This window comes from Phyllostomus hastatus, unplaced genomic scaffold (genome assembly GCF_019186645.2).
Source record: "Phyllostomus hastatus isolate PE091 unplaced genomic scaffold, TTU_PhHast_1.1 phas_scaffold_1674, whole genome shotgun sequence".
Classification (NCBI taxonomy): domain Eukaryota; kingdom Metazoa; phylum Chordata; class Mammalia; order Chiroptera; family Phyllostomidae; genus Phyllostomus; species Phyllostomus hastatus.
The window spans coordinates 21,334,981-21,353,492 of NW_025334011.1; the positions used below are offsets into that span (position 1 = coordinate 21,334,981).

Genomic DNA, 18,512 nt, shown 5'->3' on the forward strand with positions numbered 1-18,512 from the left:
ATGAAAAGACCTATCACTTTTGTACCTTATTTTATTATGTATCATTTATTTGTAAATAAAAAAAACTTAATTAAAAAGAAGTGAAATCTATCTAAAATGACTGAAATAATAACTCTACCTCAACAGTAACTTAAGTTAATCTACACGTGAATTTTTGTGTCAAATTGACAACTAGGACCAACAATATTTAACTAAGAGACAGAGTCCTATAAAACTGAGATAATTGTATAGATATTATCAAATAAGTAAGACACCAAGAGTTTTCCAAAGGTTTATTGAAGCAGAAACAAATTGGTTGGATAGTTGTTGGAAAAAAGCAGTTTTTATGGTATTCAAAAATACTTTTTAAAAAGTATTCTAGCACAAGGTTTCTTTGTAAACTAGATTATGGTGTAAACTTTTTTCTAAATCTCTTAGAGGAGTGTTGGGACTTAAGAACTAGAGCTTATTCCTATTTCACACCTATCTTGCGCTCCTGAAAAACTGCAGAAAGGCACTTGAAAGCTGTTTCTTTAAGATATGAACTTCTTTTTTATTCTCGCTGGTAATATATTGCTGCACCAAGTGTGGGCAATTTTTATTCCAGATCCTCATGATGCTGAGAAGTTTCATTGATGACCTGTTAAAAAAGATAAAATTCCAATCAAATATAATACCACACTCTAGAGATTATATTCCCCCATTAAGTACAATGAAGAGAATCCTACTAATTATAGGTCACTCATTGGGAAAGTTGGAAGGTTATGTTGGTTCTGCATGACAAGGATTACAGCTAGGGGGACAAATAACATGTGAGATGCTCTTCACCCATAAGCAAAAGTAAGTATCCAATGGAATGTTATGACTAACAAACAAGACACTTTTGGAAAAAAAACAACAACCTGTGTTTATGAGGAAGGATGCTGTAGTAATTCTATGCAGCAAAGTTTAAAATGTTTTAAGTTCACGTGCAAGGGAAGATCACATCAAGATTATAATACATTTTGACCACTTTTAAGTGTTGGGGCACTCTCAAGTTTGTTTGCAAGGGAAGAGGATGATAAATTTCGCCACTTCTTTGCTAGCACAGAGGTAACTAGGAAACGACTTGATCGTACGGCATGGCCTTGTATCACAGAGCAGGGCCTCAGAGCATTTGGGGAAGGTCACGTGTCCAGGGTCAAGATGTTTTCGTAGACTAACGAAACAGTCCATAAGCCTAGTCTACCAAGTAATTCAAGGAAGCCGCATTCCCATTTTAGATTAAGGACCACAGAAAGCTCACTAATTTCAGACTGCAGACAAGATCGCCGTCTCACCTTCACACCCAGGAGCCAAATACTTAGCTGGCCGTGTACAGCGCTGGAAGAAGAGGCCTACTCTCCTTCTAGGAGGCACAAGGGAAACTGAAACCTCCCAAATCAGCGGGCTGAATCTGAGGTGGACTTACTATTTATTTAAAAGGCTATCTATCAGTGCCTATCTGAGATGACTCTCATTTTGATTTAAAGATACCAACCTGTCCATCTCTAGTTTCAACTGTCTTGATCAGAAGTGTCCTTTTTGAGTGGGTGTCAACCAGAGGGAGTGAATCCAGGTTGGTTTCTGAATAAGGAAAATAGGCCCAAAATGAGTAAAAAAGAAATTTCAAAAAGACAAGTAACCATTTTCCCCAAAGAATTATCATTTTTGTTCAATTGTAAATTTTAAGCAATTGTTTAAAGCACCACTCCCCAAATAATTCTAAAGACTATCACCTATTTTAGAACCCAGTGTGACACCCTGTTATATCAGGACGAGGTAAACTACCTCAGCGTTTGCTCCATTAGGAGGAAGGCCAATGGAGTTTGCATAAAAGGTAAGGCATTTTGAAAATCATGGCTGTTTTATAGAACTTTCTCTTATATGCCATTTTCAAGTATCATTTTAAAAATGAGTGCTTTATAAACAGATTGGTAACAAACTACTGAAAGTTTTCATAAATGGCAATCAAATGCTTACCCCTCAAGTTCAGGGAAGAAAAGTTGGGAAGAGGCAGAGAAATCCTATAAAAGAGAAAGAAAATCCGTAAAATGTTTGAAACAAATTTATACACTCTAGTTTTCATCAAATAAAAAAAATTTACTCTTGTATATCATAAGTGAGAGATTAGTGTCAGAAGCATTTTCTCTGATGGATCGTATTAGCACATTTGAGTATTTTACTGCAAGCGTGTGTAATGAGCTGGAGGCCTTATAGGGCAGGAAGAGCACTGGTTTTCACAGAGTCATGGGTTCAAATCCAAGCTGTGCTACTGATTAATTGTCTAGGGCAGGATACTCCATCTCTCTGAACATAAGGTTCCTTATTTATAAAAAGTGATAAGCAGCTACCTTGAAGAAATTCTCTAAAGATGAAATGAGATACTACATGTAAGGTGAGTGGCATGACACCAAGCAAATTGGAAGCTGTTAATTTGTGCACATATGCGTCCTTGTTTTATACCTGCTCTCCTCGCCTTCCAGCAGCTTCCTGTAGGTGGCAATCTCAATGTCAAGAGCCATCTTAACATTCAGCAGGTCTTGGTATTCACGAAGGTGACGAGCCATTTCTTCCTTCATGTTCTGAATCTCATCTTGCAGGCGGCCAATAGTGTCTTGGTAGTTAGCAGCTTCAACAGCAAAGTTCTCTTCCATTTCACGCATCTGGCGTTCCAGGGACTCATTCTGCAAGAGGTGAGAAAGGCTTCCAATGTTACTTCCCAGAAAAGCCCGGCCACTCCCAGAACCATTTACAGACCACTTGGAACCATCTCCCTTAGTGGCAAGTGGTGAACACTCCAATTTTAGGTGGTGAATACAAGTACCAAGTCCCTTTTTAATAGGAACAACAATATAAGCTAAAACCTTCAGATCGTAAGTGCTTTTTTAATCTGCCTTGATAACTCATTTTCCTTGAATGGAAATAATACATTTCTCTTCATCTGAAGTTTTGCCTAAGTGTTGCCATGAACTTGCTCAACTGAAGGGATCCAAGTGATTTATTTCCCCCCTTTTCTTGCAGTGTGGTACTCACAGTTCCTTTAAGTGCATCCACTTCACAGGTGAGGGACTGCACCTGTCTCCGGTACTCGTTAGACTCCTGTTTTGCCTGGCGCAGGGCATCATTGTTCCGGTTAGCAGCCTCGGAGAGGTCAGCAAACTGTCAGAAAGAAATGAGAAATGCAGATCATCCAAGTGGCTTGATTCTATTTAAGATTCTACCTTACCTGAGCAAATGAGAAAGCTTAAAGGTCACAAAGGCATGATACAAACTAAGCTTTATATTTTAAGTTCAAATCTCAACGTCTGCCAAAATGTCTCTAAATTTGTTTTGAAAACCAGAAAAACAGCAGTGGAACACTGACACTGATGGTTTCAGTAGAAATTCACTCTATTACCCATATTTTAAAAGGGTAGAAGTCAAGGGCATGGTGTTGGGGTTTACTCTGAAGTAGAATCAAGGAAGAGTAATGGGAAGGGAGTCGGCTGTGAGTGGTGGAGAGACTGTTGCAACAAATAAAACTTGAAGTTAAATAAAGCCAGCTTTCTGAATGGAGCTAAAGGGTATTTAGGAATCAGACAGGTATGATGTTTGCAGAATACAATGCACCTCCTTTGTTCTAGCTACACTGACTTTTTTCATACCTTGGACTTGTACCATTCCTCAGCCTCCTGAAGGTTCTTGGCAGCCACACTTTCATACTGCTGACGGACATCACGCAGCGCAGCCGTGAGGTCAGGCTTGGAAACATCCACATCGATTTGGACATGCTGCTCCTGAATCTGGGCCTGCAGCTCCTGGATTTCCTAAAGAAAGGACAGACAGATGGTCAGCCATGCCAAGGACGGTGGCTGCTTCACCCACATTTATTCATAGGTAGTGGCTCCCCTTACCTCATCGTGGAGTTTCTTCAAAAAGGCAATCTCTTCTTGCAAAGACTCCACTTTACGCTCAAGGTCAAGACGAGCCAAAGAAGCATTGTCAACATCCTATTTTGAACAAAGAAAAGCTGGGATATGGAGGATGCTCAAGTCTATGGTTGACCTCATTTATTTATTTTAAATTAACTGTATGAGCTTATGTCTTTACTATAAAAAGGACCTTGACCAATTTATGACCTTCGAATAAGCTTAAACATCACCCAGTGTTCAATACACTATTTTCTTCTTTTCATTAATAAATGTAAATTGTGACCTACTGTATTGTATTCGAGGTAGTTAATAGCCAATTTAAAAATAAGTAAATGTATGACAACATAGTAAACTATACTCAATTATTATTGAATCTACATTATACTAGTGAAGTCTTTTTTTTTTTTAAATCTAGAAAATCCATGCCGTAACATCTAAGGGTTTTTTGGTAATGTCATAGAATAGCATGATGACAGGAGGTGACCAGATCTCATAACTTCATAAATACAAGTCCATGTAGAACAGAAATTCCCACATGAAAAGTTTCGGTGTATACCTAAACTCCTTTTTTTCTCTACTCAAATCACCTGAAATGAGTCCTTATGATCCAAAGCAAATATGTAGTCATCTGACATTCACATTACAAGGCTAGATTTATACCCCAACTTAGGATGGGCACCGGCAAAGATGCAGGTCAGGCAAACCAAGGAAAAGAAATGCAACTCTGAACTGTATTTGCTTTTCTTTCTCTGGTGGACTTTTTTTCTGAAATTCTCATCTCATCCTACAAGGGTGTGCCCATCCTTTTCAGTTAGCACTGTGTCAGTCACTTCATTTGCTTAGCTTGTTTCAGAATGACAGGTTAAAACACTTACATATAATGAAACTACTGTGTATGTAAATTCTTGCTGTTCTACCTCTCCTTCTGAATTTCCCTCGTTTGTAAACTGCAACATTCCAAATAAGAATGTGTAATTTTGCAACTCAGATTTTATCCCCTCAAGGGAAAATCATGAGAATTTTTGTATCTCTTGTCTTATAAGCAATTATATTTGGAGTACAGTTTATAGCCTTAGCCTTAAAATATTGAGATACTTCTACCACCTTAATGGAAATGGAAATGAGGAATTGGTGATGATAAACAAAAATCAGGCTTGGGGAAAAATTATTTTTGCTTGTTGCTAAGCCCTAAAAAAGATATAAAAGATAATTTACTAGTCTCTATAAAAATGTAATGTGACATTCTACTTCATTAAAAAGAATGAGGGATTTTACCTAATCCCTAAACAGACCTTCATACTAATATTGTTTTATATTAACTCACTACTCTGCAGAAAACATTATAGATGTAATGATCGTGAATGTTTAATGACTAAAATGAACCGCACATTGCTATGTTTAAATTAATTTGGCAAATGTATTTCTGCTTCCAATATTATTCTATACTTTTTATGTGAAAGTGTTTTTTACAACTAATCCCAATAAGAATAAATCCATGCTAGAAACTAACTCTTTCTGCTTTTGAATTCTAATTTTATGTTAAAAAAATTCTTTAAGTCCATATAACTTTGGAGAAAAAAAACAAAACAAAACAAAACTTCTTTAATTTAAATTCCGTTCTTCAGCCTTAGGGTTATTCTTTATTTATGGAGAGAATACTAAATAATGTAAGGACCCAACAAAGAAAGGCTTTTCCTAATGTGAGGCGTGACTGTAGCTTTAAGAATGACTGACATCACATACTTCACAAGTCTGGGTCAGATATTAGATAAGGGATGTTAGCAAATACTTGTGTCCAATTAGAACTGTGCTTACATCATTACACATTCAGTAAGAAAGTAGCCTGTTGCAGAGCTTCCCTAAGAACACAAAGACTCCTATTATTTCTGTCCAGAGCCACCACACTAGCCAGAATGTCTGTATCTACATTCCATAGTGAAGTCCAGAGAAACCATTAATACTTTTCAGCCAGGCGACAGATGGCTCCTTTTCACCCTTATTAGATCACAACATCGTTGTGCATACTGATACTTCCATCTAACTTCAGCACCACAATAGAACTTGCAGAGAAGAAAAGAAACTTGCTGGCTTAATGCCAGTTAAGCGAAGTTTCTTATGCTCCAACACAGTTAACATTTTTAACTACAGGGCAGAATGGGGCTTTTTGTGGCCTTGTAAAAGTTAGCTAACTCAGCCAACAACAATCTAACTCAAACTGCAACTGCTCTAAATCAGAATATCCACGTGTTGCAAAATGGAAACATAAAAAAAATTTTTGGAATAAGTCTGGAAACAAAGTAAAAAATTAAAGACTCTGTCCTAAGGGACCGTTTAAATATCCAATAGTTTTTATCTTGAGAAGCCCCACCCTGGGGCCTTTTTGCCACTAGGGGGCCTTGAGCACAGATGCGCAGTTTTGTACTATTTAAACTTGGGATAACTTTTATTTATTTATTTATTTACTTACTTACTTACTTACTTATTTATTTAACTGTTTATGCATTTACAGTTGTCCCATTTTCCACTCTTCGCCCCCCTCCACCCAGCCCACGTCGTCACCCTTGTCCTTGGGTCCTGCATATATGTTCTTTGACTAATCCCTTCACCTTCTTTCAGTCAGTCCCTACCTCCCCCCTCCCCACAGGGTAGGGTGGGTGTGGTCCAGTGGTAGCGAGTAGGAGAGGATTTACAAACCTGTCTGAAGGACTGCAGTGTACTCTCTGCTTCCTCTCTCTGAAGCATCTCCTCCTGCAGCCTGTAACAGTTGCACATTAACCAAAAGTGAAATGGGAAACCACCACCAGGGGCGGGGTGGCCACGCCCAACCACCGAGCCGCAGTTTTTCGAGACAAAAGTTGATGGGCAACCTCTGCAGGCAGCCAGCAAGCACTTGGGCTTTCAGAACTACCACTCTCGGCAAGTTTTAGCTGGACTTGGGCCGCAGCTGGGAAAAGCAATCACGGTCGCAGCACTGACCTGCAGGGCGAACGCCGCCACCCCGCCCCGGAGAAGCCTCGGCAACCCTTTGTCTCCCTGGCAGCACAGCCATCCTTTCCTCCCTCCTCCACCCCCGGGCTGGCAGCCCGCCAGAAGGGCCAGAAAACTTTCTAAAAGTTTGGAGATCTGGCGCAAAAGCTTTCTATACAAAGTGGTATTCGTGAAATCTGAAAAATTGAAACGGGCGTTCTTAGGCAAGGAGTGGGGGTGGAGGGGAAACAGTAATTGTAACTTCTGGGTTCTTGGCGAGGCTGCGCCACAGCAGCCACATCCCCGCTCCCGCTCGGTCTCCACCCCACCCCCACAGCCGCAACCGACTGCATCCCCTAGGGCGTGGTGGCTCCTGGGGTCCTGGGGTGCTGGGGTTAGTGGGGGCGTTTCCCTCTTCCTCCCTCCCTGGCCCCCCCTCCCCCCGTGGGCGCAGCCTTACTTTTCTCGGAGCCGCATTACGTCCTCCGCCAGGTTGTCCCGCTCCACCTCCACTCGGGCCTTGTCGTTGGTGAGCTGGTCCACCTGCCGGCGCAGGTCCCGCATCTCCTCCTCATAGAGGTCCCCCAGACGCGTCTTGCCCTGGCCCTTAAGCTGCTCGAGCTCCGCCACCAGGATCTTGTTCTGCTGCTCCAGGAAGCGCACCTTGTCGATGTAGTTGGCAAAGCGGTCATTGAGCTCCTGCAGCTCCACCTTCTCGTTGGTGCGGGTGTTCTTGAACTCGGTGTTGATGGCGTCGGCCAGCGAGAAGTCTACGGAGTCCTGCAGCAGCCGCACGCCCGGGACACTGCTCCGCAGGCGCACGGCAGAGGAGCGCGTGGCGTACACGCCTCCGGGAGACGAGGCGTAAACGCTGCGGCTGATGCTGGGGCGCAAAGCGCTGCCCAGGCTATAGGCGCGGGTGGACGTGGTCACATAGCTCCGGCTGCTGCTTGGCCGGCTGCCGGTGCCTGGACCGCCGAACATCCGGCGGTAGGAGGACGAGGACGAGGACACGGACCTGGAGGACATGGCTGCGGAGGGTGGCGGTGGGCTAGGTGCAGCGCGGTGGGACTGGCTCCGGCAGAGAGGCGAGCGAGGCGAGGTGGGTGTGGGCAATGGGAGCGCTGCTGCGTCTCTAGCGTGGGACCCCGGTGCAAGAGTGGCAGAGGACTGGACCCCGCCCAGGGAGAACTTTTTATAACCGGCACCTTCCCTCCCACTACCATCCCAGCCAATGGGGACCCGGCAAGTAGCGGGAAGGGTGGGCAGGGGGGTGAGGCTGGGGCTCGCTCGAGTCTTCCTCCTCCCAACTGCTCGGCTTCTCGGTACTGGGCACCATCCCGTTAGTAAATTCTTGGTTGGACTGGGACTTTCGGGGGCTTTCCTGATGCTGATGGCCACTGCTCACCCCTAGGTGCTGAAAGAGGCAGGATCGGACGGTGGTGGGGGAAACTGGCCTAACACTGGATCAAAGGGGTGCGGGGCACCACGCGGAAGAGGTTTGGGAGGAGGCGAGCGGGTAGGAGGGGCGCGCGGCTACTGGGCGGCAGTCTGCGGGGCGCAGCGGGTGGGTGGGGAGACCCGCAGGCAAAGGAACAGGAAGAGGGGGAGTGAGGGATCCATTAGATGGGAAGGCTCCGAATAGGAAACAAAGAACGCCTGGATTGAAGTGCACAGCCCAAGACTCAGGGTCGGTCCTGCGCAGACTTGTGCACTGTGCGCTTCGAAAGGGGGACCGCTTGCGCCTGCATCTCTTTTCACCATCTTGTCTTGGGGTTCCTGTTTAAGAACCTAACGGGCTTGTTTCGGCTTTGGACCTCGCAAGCTGCTGGGCGCGGCCGAGTAAAGCCCCGGGGATCAGGGTGGGGTCGCTGAGTCAAGCAGTGAGTCACCACGCTTTCTGCCCGCCTAGTTGAGGGCTCCTAGCGGTTCTCGGGAACCGTTAGAAAAGATCTCAGGTTTCCCCGGGCTCTGCGCAAGGTTTGTTCCAAGTTTTGCCGAACTTTAATCTGGGTCTTTGCTTTCTTGTGTACGGTTCGCCTTCAGGAGAAACTAGGGTGCCTCGAAATTCTTACGAACTCACCAAAGCCCGATTTTGCTCCAGCGTGCGGACTTCTTAGCAAGAAACTTCTGCAGACCCTGCATAGGCGTCCCTGACAGGTTTTTCTTGCTAAGTTCCCTCCCACCCTTCCTTTTGGTCTCCTTTCATTGCCCACCTTCCCCCTACCCCGTCCAACCCACATCCCATGAAACCACACCCGACTTTGAACACCATCTGAAAGTTCTGGGTGAAAGAGGAAATTCAGAGTCGGTGGTTTCACAATCAGATGCAGTGATCACTGGTTTTTGTGTTACAGTGGAAATCATTGAAGGTATAATCTGCTCCAATAACGGAATTAATTAGGTGTTGCCTTAAAACTCCAGTTTGCTTAATGAAAGGCAATTATATAACTCAAATGTCAGAATATTTGGGGGGAAAATTTACGTGTTCCTTTTAATTCAGCAATGCATAGGCCGGATCCTGGTGACTTGACTGGGAAATATCACAAGTCATGTTGACCTGTTTCCAGAATTCGTGCAGATAAAACTGCAGAGCAAAAACCTTCTGATCCAGGGCACCAAGGCAGTGTTCAGATTCCTTCGATCCACCACCAAAACCTCTTTAGGTAAATCACTCCAGGGCTGTTGCTGCAGTGTTAGTAACATGCAAAACAGAACAGTCACCCCTAAAGGGAGATGAAGACAGCCAAGGCAAGCAAGCCAGTCTTTTTGTTATTTAATTTAAAAATCAGTTTTTTTGTTGTTTTCTTTTCTTTTTTTTTTTTATTGAGAGCACTTAGCGAGTACAGAAAGGATGAACTCCAAACCCTCTTGATTCTATAGTGAATAGATAGAGGGAAAAGGTAAAATCCTTCCCTCTGGGGGGCATCCTGGAGGTTACCTGGCATTTAAGAAAAATAGTGTGGAATAAAATGAGGGGTTTATTCTAGCTTCTTGGTGCAAACCGCTTTTAGGCAATATTTTCCTTAGCTCACTTCAGTTAGATCTGGCTGATGGTGCTGCCAAGGTCGCTACAGGCCCCTTTGCTGCACAGCTCTCTTGTTGAGGATTTTTTTTTTTTAATTCTCTTGGTCGATGGAGGCTTGAGTCTATTCCAAGGAGCATTCCATGGGCCCTGTGCCCTGGCAGACTAGCTGTGATGCTCCATGTTACCATTTTGCTCTCTGGGAGACCTTTATTCATGCCACTATTCAGCAAATGTCACCACTGTGCTTTTACCTGGAACCCTTAAGATAGAAAAGGCCATCTCGAGATGGGGGAAGACCTTACCCCCACCTAAAATGCTGATCTCAGGGCAGTGCTATCAGAGGATGCTTGCTCACCCACTCACCATGGACAATGAAGGCCAGGATCTGGTGTGGTGTGGCAGTGTGCCATGTTGGTGACCACAGCAAGTTCCTTAGGGCTGTGGCAACTTCCTCCGGGATGACCTGGCCCTCCTCGTCATGTCAGGGGGATCCCTTCTCCTTTCTAAACTGTCCCCTCTGTGTTCTCAGGGCTGTGATATGTCCACTTGCACTTGTAGCTCAAGCTGCTGTAACAAAATACCACAGACTAGGTGGCTTAAACAACAGACATTGATTTCTCATAGTCCTGGTGACAGAAAGTCCAAGATCAAAGTGCAGGCAGATTTGGTGTCTGATGAGGACTTGGTTCCTGGTTTGCAGAGGGCTGCCTTCTGGCAGTGTCCTCACGTGGGGGAGAGGGCAAGCCCTGGCCTCTCCCTTTTCTTATAAGGGCACCAATCCCATCATGGGGCTCTGCCTTCTGCTTCCCATCTAAACCTAATTACCTCCTGAAGCCCTCACCTCCAAAAACCATCACGTGGGAGATTAGACCTCCAACACGTGAGTTTGGAAGTGGGGAGGGGACACAAACATCCAATCTACAGCACTTGCCGTTGAGTGTGTGCATGAGGGTGCACACAAGCACACAGTGTTCAGCGTGTCTTTGCAATTAGAAATTGCCATACCTTGGTGGACTGAAGATTACAAAAGCACTTTTACTCACTTGTGTAAACTGTATGAAACTTTGGGGAAATTAATTTCGTTGTGAAGTAAATTGTACAGTGCCTGGCACAGTGCCTCAGCCCATGGGTGACAGTAATCACTGAGGGCTGTCACTGTGTCTGAACTAATGTCCTTGAGTGTCAGAACCAACCCTGCTGTATATGCAGCCCATGTTCTTACCTTATGGAAGCAAACAGTACACAGGCATAGCTTTCTCAGTTTTCATATTTATTTTTTGATTGCTTTGAAAACCTATCTCAGGAGTATTTTTAAATGCTGGACTGTGAAGCTGTTTCAAACACTGCATGATGCAAGTTGTATATAAATAAGGACACAGTGGTATGATTTGTAAGGCAGGCATAAACATTACCAAATCTAAAGTACCAGCAGTGATTTTGGAATTTGCAAGCTGTGGTGATGTCAGTTGAATTGGGTGATTTGAGCTGACGGACCAGCTAGCCATGGGGAGAGGAGCTTAGGGGCCTGTGGGAGCTTTAGGAGAGTAGGCTGGCAGATCCAGCTCCTAGCATGACCGCCTGGGTGGAATGTAACAAATGAGAACATGGAGTAAGTGAGGTGGTGAACAGCATGGTGAAACCTAAAAGGCAGGTAATAAAAATAATAGTAATAATCAGTACTATGATAAATAGTACTGTGTGCTTAGTGGATGGCAGGTACTTTGCATGCATTTAATTCAACGTCATTGCTGCTGTAACATATTGCAAGATTGATTGGATCACTCATTTCACAGATGAGAAGTGTAAGATGCAGGCTAACAATTTGCTCCAGGGTTTCTAACTAGTAGGGGAGGCAAGAATTTGAATTTGAGCCTGACTCCAAACACACTTTTCTCTTTGCCCTGATGATGACACTTTGCTTACTGTCAACCAACTCAATTCACAAATATTATTTAGGGCCCTATTGCATTCCAGGAACTGAAAAGATGGAATAATTATGAGAATCTGTTGTGAAGGAAAAGATTCCTAGAGGAGTTTGGCAGACACTTAGAATATCATGCTTGATGTCATTCAGATGTTGTAGCGGTGACAAGAAGGGAACTTGGTTTTCACCTGCACTCTAAATCCTTACTCTGAGAGTCAAACGTTTTCACCTAGATTCCTTTCCATCTCTTTGGAGGTATCATATCCAAAGCTGGACTTAGTGCATCCCACACCCTAAAACCCACAAACCACGGCAGCAACTTCCCCTCTTAACTTCCTTGTCTAATCAGGGCAACACAGCAAACTAACAAGATTGGAAACTTTCATCATCATTGCCACTTCCTTAGTCTTGGATCACACAGATCCAGTGAGTGTCTTGTCCCATTGGTCCCTTATCCATTCATGTTGTGTTGCTGTCACTCACCCAAGCCTATTATACCTCATCCCTGCAGTGCTGTAATGGCTTCCCTTCCTCCAGGCTCTTCTTACCCTCACCGTTGTGCCTGTCATCAAGCTACAACCCCTTTTCTTTTATACCTGCATTTGGAAGACTCCCTGAAGATGCAAAGTGAACCAGTCATTCCCTCATTAGAATGTAAACTCCATGAGGGCAGGGTTTTCTTTCTTGTTTTTCACCATCCTATTTTCAGTGCTTAGAGAGAAGCCTGATGTAGTTATTGAATGTATGAATTGATGCAGGAGTAGTTCAGAGAGGGAGGGAGGCAGGAAGGCTGGTGTGTGTATGTTTAACTCAGACAATACTCAAGGGGGTTAAAAAAAACCAAAGTAATTAACAATTTGTAATAAAGATGGTGGAGGAACCAGGAGGTTTGCTGCAGAGGAGGTTGAAGTGCATAGCTCAATTGTGGCCTTTAAAAGCCATACTGAGTACGCAAATACATCATTATTCCCACTGTCCCCCACCAGACAGCAATGTCAGTGGGGCCCGAAGTTTCTCTCTGTTCCACAGATTCACCATATTTCCCCATGCCCAGGTCTTCGTTCATATTCCACTAACCAGGCAGGTGTTACCCATTTTCTGCACCGCCTGTGGTGCTTCTTAGTGTATTCAGGCAAGTGAGAAACTTCTAACACCCCAGGGAGCTCCTAACCTTGTGAAAGGATTAGAAACCACACAAAGAGTGGGAGTACACAGCAGAATGTGGTAAGGGAGTGATCCGATGGAGACGAGAATGAAATACTGAAGGCTTTCAATGGAGTCATGTCCATTTGAGGGAGATCAGAAAACGTAGTTAGAAAATGTGGTATTTGAGGAAAGCGGATGATTGTTACAGCTTACCGTGGTAAAGAAAGGATGTTTAAAACTAATGGGACAGTATAAGCAAGGATTGTGTTGATGACAGAGTTCTGGAGACATTTAGGCGATGATGGGAATCCCAGCGTGGCTGGATTGTGGAGCAGTTGTAGGGGAGAGAGGGAATCGAAAGCTAATTTGAAACCACGCATTGGAGGACGAAATGCCAGAGAGAGGAGTTTGTAATTAATGTGGTGGGCAGTGGGAATTCACTGCATTTGTGGCAAGGAGAAAGGCATGCTTGTAGCTGCATTTTTTAAAAAATCATTCTGGCATGCTGCGGAGGATGAGCTGGGGAGGCCAATTTGAGGGCTGCTTGCAGTAGATCAGGTGAATGGTGAAAGGAGTCTGACCCTGGGGACACAGTGATGATGGAGGGGGATGTGTTAGAGGCTGTGAAGTTAGAGAGAGGACAGGCAAGTAACAGGACTCTGAGCCTTCCGAAAACAGTGACTGAGAAAATGGAGGTGTTAGACACAGAAAGAAAAAATGTAGGTGGAACATTAGTTTGACATGAAAGATAATTCACTGGAATCCCTTTTCCTGGAACTGTCTTCCCTTCTCTAGTCTATATAAAGTCGAACTTCAGGGGAAAGGTTGGGGATAAGCTGAATCTTGCAGTTTTACCCTTTATAGTAGTTCTAGTGTGTTGACATGCTATTATCGATCGCTTTATATTCTCCCGTACCTGGTGTGAGTGTATTGGTCTGGTCTCTACAGTTGATAAAAATTAGGGGCTTCTTCAGTTTCCTCCAAAACAGTTTTTTTTTTAAGTTTAGAGAAAAGTAAGCTCAAAGACAAACTCCTAGAAAGCTCTTTGAATCTTTTTGTTTGTTTGTTTTTGGTGAAAACACAGATTATAGTTTCCCATAGAACTCTGTATAATTTATAATTTCATCAAAGTCTAATGCACAGTTTATGACTAAGGAAAAGGAAGGTATTAAGTACGTACATAGAACAAAAGGTGTTAATATATGGAAAACCTAGTGCCAAAAAAAAAATCAAGTCAATGTCAGACAAAGATGTGAAGCTACATTTTCAGTTTTGGTTCACCTGATCCAAAACACAAAGCAAAACTAGCCCAGTTATAAAAACCAGAGCTTATTTGAAAGAGAACTCAATGGTACTGTCACAGTTTAGTGAGACTAGCACAAAAAAAACAAAAAACCGTGCAGGTATCTGACTCTTGGCCTATGATGTTTATACCATTTTTCAGGGCAGAAAATGAGGTCCCGTCACAAGAAAATTTGCCAAGTGCTTTGGCATCCTAGAAATTTCCTCTGCCTATTTTGATAAGGTCATCTGGTTCCCAAGTGGTGGAAGTTTTTTTCAGGAGATATTTAGGTAAAGGGTCTGATGATAACAACTGTTTAATAGCACGGTTTTCTTTTGAAGAACTGAACAAGTTAAAAAATAATTTCTGATTTGTATTTATGGTAACCTGTGAGGTTGGAAAGGAAATACGAGTTATCTATATAATCAAAATCTGTTTCCCATATATTTGGAAAAATGAAATAAGTCTGTCCCACATATCTCAAAATTGTTTAATGAATTGACTGATATTTCTAAAAATTTGGGGATGCCTTTTAGTTCTGGCATACCACGTTCATTTAGCCAGTGAAATCATATGCTTCAGAATCCTGAATATTCAGTTTACTTCTGAATATGTTTTATAAACTCAACAGTTTAAACTATACCCCATCAAACTTTGGTCTCTTATGTATGCATATGCTGACAGAGATCATTAAGATTTATAGAGGTCTGGAAAAAATGTAATAAAGGAATTTGTTCCTGATAAAAACAGATTTATAGAGGTTAGAAGTGAAAATCAACAGACCAAGTGTTAGAAAAACTATAAACACATAAATCAAAGTAACACTACGTGATGCCAATGTGGAAAATGGAAAACCCACTCTAATCACAAGGAAAGCTTTAAATGTGAGTGGTTTTTTAGATGTTGATATTTAATCTTTTCCTTGTAGGAAGCTTTCTTTTTTTTTTTTTTAGAGCAACTAACATATCACTTGGGACTAAATTACACTGTTATTTTGGGAGCTAAAATGTGTTTTAAAATTAAGTTCACATGAAGTTAAAAAAATGTTAATTTTTATCAGTTGTAAAATAATCCTGGATTCCCAAGTATATTTACATAAACTAGTCTTGAGACAAATTAAATAAAATATATTATGTATTGTGTTTAAATTATTATTCTTTGCATTCCTGGTATAACTTTTTAAGTGGGAAAATTCAGACACAAAAACATGTGCAGATATATGCAATTCTGAGCTCATGCCGAAAATGTCCTTGATTGCCTTGCGGTAGTTTTGGAGGTGGGTTACCTGGGTGTGATATGTACATGTACTTGTGACTGGAATATCATGTCAGTCTCCTGTGTTGGTGTGCTTGTCCTTGTGGATTCCAGAAACTGTCATGCCAGTTATTTAAGATGCCATAGTGATAAAACTATGCAAAGCAAAATATAATTAAAACTTACTGAAATTATAAGAAATAAGTAAAAACAGACCATTCTGAGTAAACTGTAGCAGAATAAAGGGAGTGACAACCCTCTTTATAATTCTATTGCAATGGTTTCTAAAAGATTGCATAAATTTCATATTTCTAATTAGCTAAGTATTGGAAGTATGCCCTCAAATGTGACTCATATGGATATGTGGGATAACTGTAAAAAATATTATAGAAGTTGAGTTTAACATAGATTCATACATTTCTTCATAGCATAAATTATGAAAAGTTGTTCTGATACAATATTGTAATTTATTCATTTGTCCTGTCTAGAACTTTAGGAGGTTAGACAGGTGTGAACCGAATACAGTGCAGAGATATTTGCATGTCTAGGTCAGGGTTTTTATTTTGCTAACTCTGGGCTGGTTTTCGTCATCCATGATAACTAAGCATACTGTGGTTTCATTACTAGAATCAGTCTGACCCAGACAGGAAAGCTAAGAGCGATCATAATGGCTTGCATATACTGAGCCCCAGTTATATGCCAGGTGTTAATTTATTTGCCATATGTTAATTTATTTAATCCTCACAACAGCCATTTAGACATATAAAGAAAGTAAGTACCATTAAGTTACTTTCTCTGAAGCACAAAGTAAGTAATTTACTTAAGTTCACACAGCCAGGAAGTGGCAGACCTGGGATTTGAATCCAGAACTTAGGGTTCTAAACTCCACACTCAGAGCTTCACTGTGCTATGGTACCTCACATGCTGTGGTGTTTTTATACTACTGTTGGTGACCTCCCTTGATCTCTTTGGCATTCTTTCATGCTGTCTGTCTAGCTCTTTGGACATTTTTTTCCTGTCCTATTGTAGCAATAGGACCCCTTTTTGATTTAGATAATGCGATGCCCTTAATGAATCATCAAGACATTTATGGGCAGTTTTAGGGGTTTTCTTTGGGGATCTCATTTCTTATTCTGACTCAACCCACCAGAATGATTTCATACATATGGCATATGACTCCTGCATACAATTAAGTGAGTAAAAATCCTTAACCACACTTGCCAGTTAAAAAGAAAGAAACTGCCCACAGTTTTGGAACACATAACCTTAACCCATACTTACTCTCTATCAGTTTGAATTTTAGGGAAATTTATTAGCATGCAGGGTACTAATACTATACCATCTAAGAATCACGAGAAAGCTGTGAGAAATGACTGGTTCAGTGAGGTACAGGACAACCAGTATTCTCGAGGCCAAACTAAAGTAACATTCCTGATGGCACATGAGCTTATTACCCAGCTTTTAAAATTTCTTGCACAATACTAATCTCATTGTCATTGCATGTAGGATTTTCCAAGCTATACTCATTAGTACTAGCTCTCTTTTAAAATAGAGCATCTTTAGAGCACTTCACAGGTATGCAAGGGCAAGAGCAACAAATAGTCACAGTCATTTTAGATCTCAGGGTAAAAAAAGAATGTGTGATAGTGTTAAACAACCTGATGAAATCCTGACTTGGTACTGGCTCAATTACTTAATAGGTTGCATTACTCTGAGGGGAACTAGTGACCTCCTTCAGTCAATATATTTTGAGTCCCACTGCGTGCCAGGCTCTCTGCTGGGTGCTAAGGACCCAGAAATGAATCGAGCACCTTCCTTGTGCTCAGAGGGCATCTGATGTACTTCTCTCTTCTCTGTGAAGTCATTTTGTCTACAAGTCTTACATGATCATCCTGTCACATGGAGATCTAGTTTAACATAGCTATTCCCCCTTAAAGCTATAATGAAATAACACTGACTTTTACTGTGAAATCCATAGAAGTGTAAAGTCTCCTGTTTTGTTGTTCTTGATAAAAATATAGCATAGTAACTAGTTGCTGGGTTACTACATAAAACACAGGCCCCAAACTGCAGTGGGGAAGAGCAGTTAGCAATTAAATAACGGAAATGACTAGTGGGTTTGAAACCCAGAACACTGCCCATGTATTTCTTAGCATAGTTGGCATCTAGGTTACTTAGGCAACTTTTATCACTAAGGAAGTAGTTCTGGTGACTCATGCTCACACAGAATGACTTCTTTCAAAATCAGTGTATTCAGTAACCTTACCATTATGCTTGTGTTCTTTTTCTTTGGAATGGGACAGAAAAAGTACATTCGAATGGCATAGGTTTATTTTTTAGAATATTATTCACTGGCTGGCCCATTTTAAAATTTTGAAATTTAATAGATTCATGGTGATCAAGTTAAAGGTCAGTAGTTTCTGCAAAATATTGCTATATTAAATACAGGTAGAACTAACAGCCTGTTTTCCAAGCAGAAGTATTACATCTCTTAATAATATTTCTTGTTGGTTTCATTTTTATTTACAGTAATAGTGTTATTAAAAATCCTAGTCACCCATTTGATAAACTAGAATCCCGAAGTATTTTACGCCACTACATAAAATGCCTTATTTTTTCCAATGAGATGAAAAATGGAATTAAAGTCTCCTCTAACAGTTTTCAAGAATGATAATTATAAAAATAAAGAAACTTGAGGGAAACTCCTTTGCCAGCTTCTCTCTTCAAAGTTTCTGTGTGCTTGATGTTTCAACAGTATTTGCTTATTGACGATTTTTTTTTCCTATGTTAAAGACTAGCAGAGAAGTTGTGGAAGCAGTTAGTAATTCCAAGAGTTTAGGTCGATCATGTGTTTGAAAGGCTCTGTGGAAGAACTTACTGTTGCCAGTCAGAGGGAAGTGGGAGCCAGTGCCTGACTGGCTGCTGGTTCCCACAGGAGCGCTGGGTTTCTCTGTGGGCCGGGGGTGCCAGCTCTCAGTGTGCTCTGCCTGCTCTGCACCT

At 42.0% G+C, this 18,512-nt stretch overlaps 1 protein-coding gene across 1 annotated transcript; it reads right to left on the reverse strand.

Moving 5' to 3' along the window:
• Positions 1–257: 257 nt before the first annotated feature.
• On the reverse strand, positions 258–8,063 carry VIM (vimentin). Its single transcript, XM_045858117.1, has 9 exons — positions 7,339–8,063; positions 6,606–6,666; positions 3,894–3,989; positions 3,645–3,806; positions 3,034–3,159; positions 2,464–2,684; positions 1,981–2,024; positions 1,499–1,584; positions 258–619 (listed from the first exon to the last, which is right to left on the reverse strand). The coding sequence occupies exons 1-9, from the start codon at positions 7,905–7,907 to the stop codon at positions 578–580; spliced, it is 1,407 nt and encodes a 468-aa protein (XP_045714073.1). The 5' UTR covers positions 7,908–8,063; the 3' UTR covers positions 258–577.
• Between the last annotated feature and the right edge of the window lie 10,449 nt (positions 8,064–18,512).

Excerpts from the sequence above, each read along its gene's own strand:
- VIM (XM_045858117.1), bottom strand. The coding sequence starts at position 7,907 with ATGTCCTCCAGGTCCGTGTCCTCGTCCTCGTCCTCCTACCGCCGGATG. Across the intron at positions 3,160-3,644 it reads AGGAATGGTACAAGTCCAAG|TTTGCTGACCTCTCCGAGGC; the intron begins GTATGAAAAAAG and ends TCTTTCTGACAG. Across the intron at positions 620-1,498 it reads TTGAAACTAGAGATGGACAG|GTCATCAATGAAACTTCTCA; the intron begins GTTGGTATCTTT and ends CTTTTTTAACAG.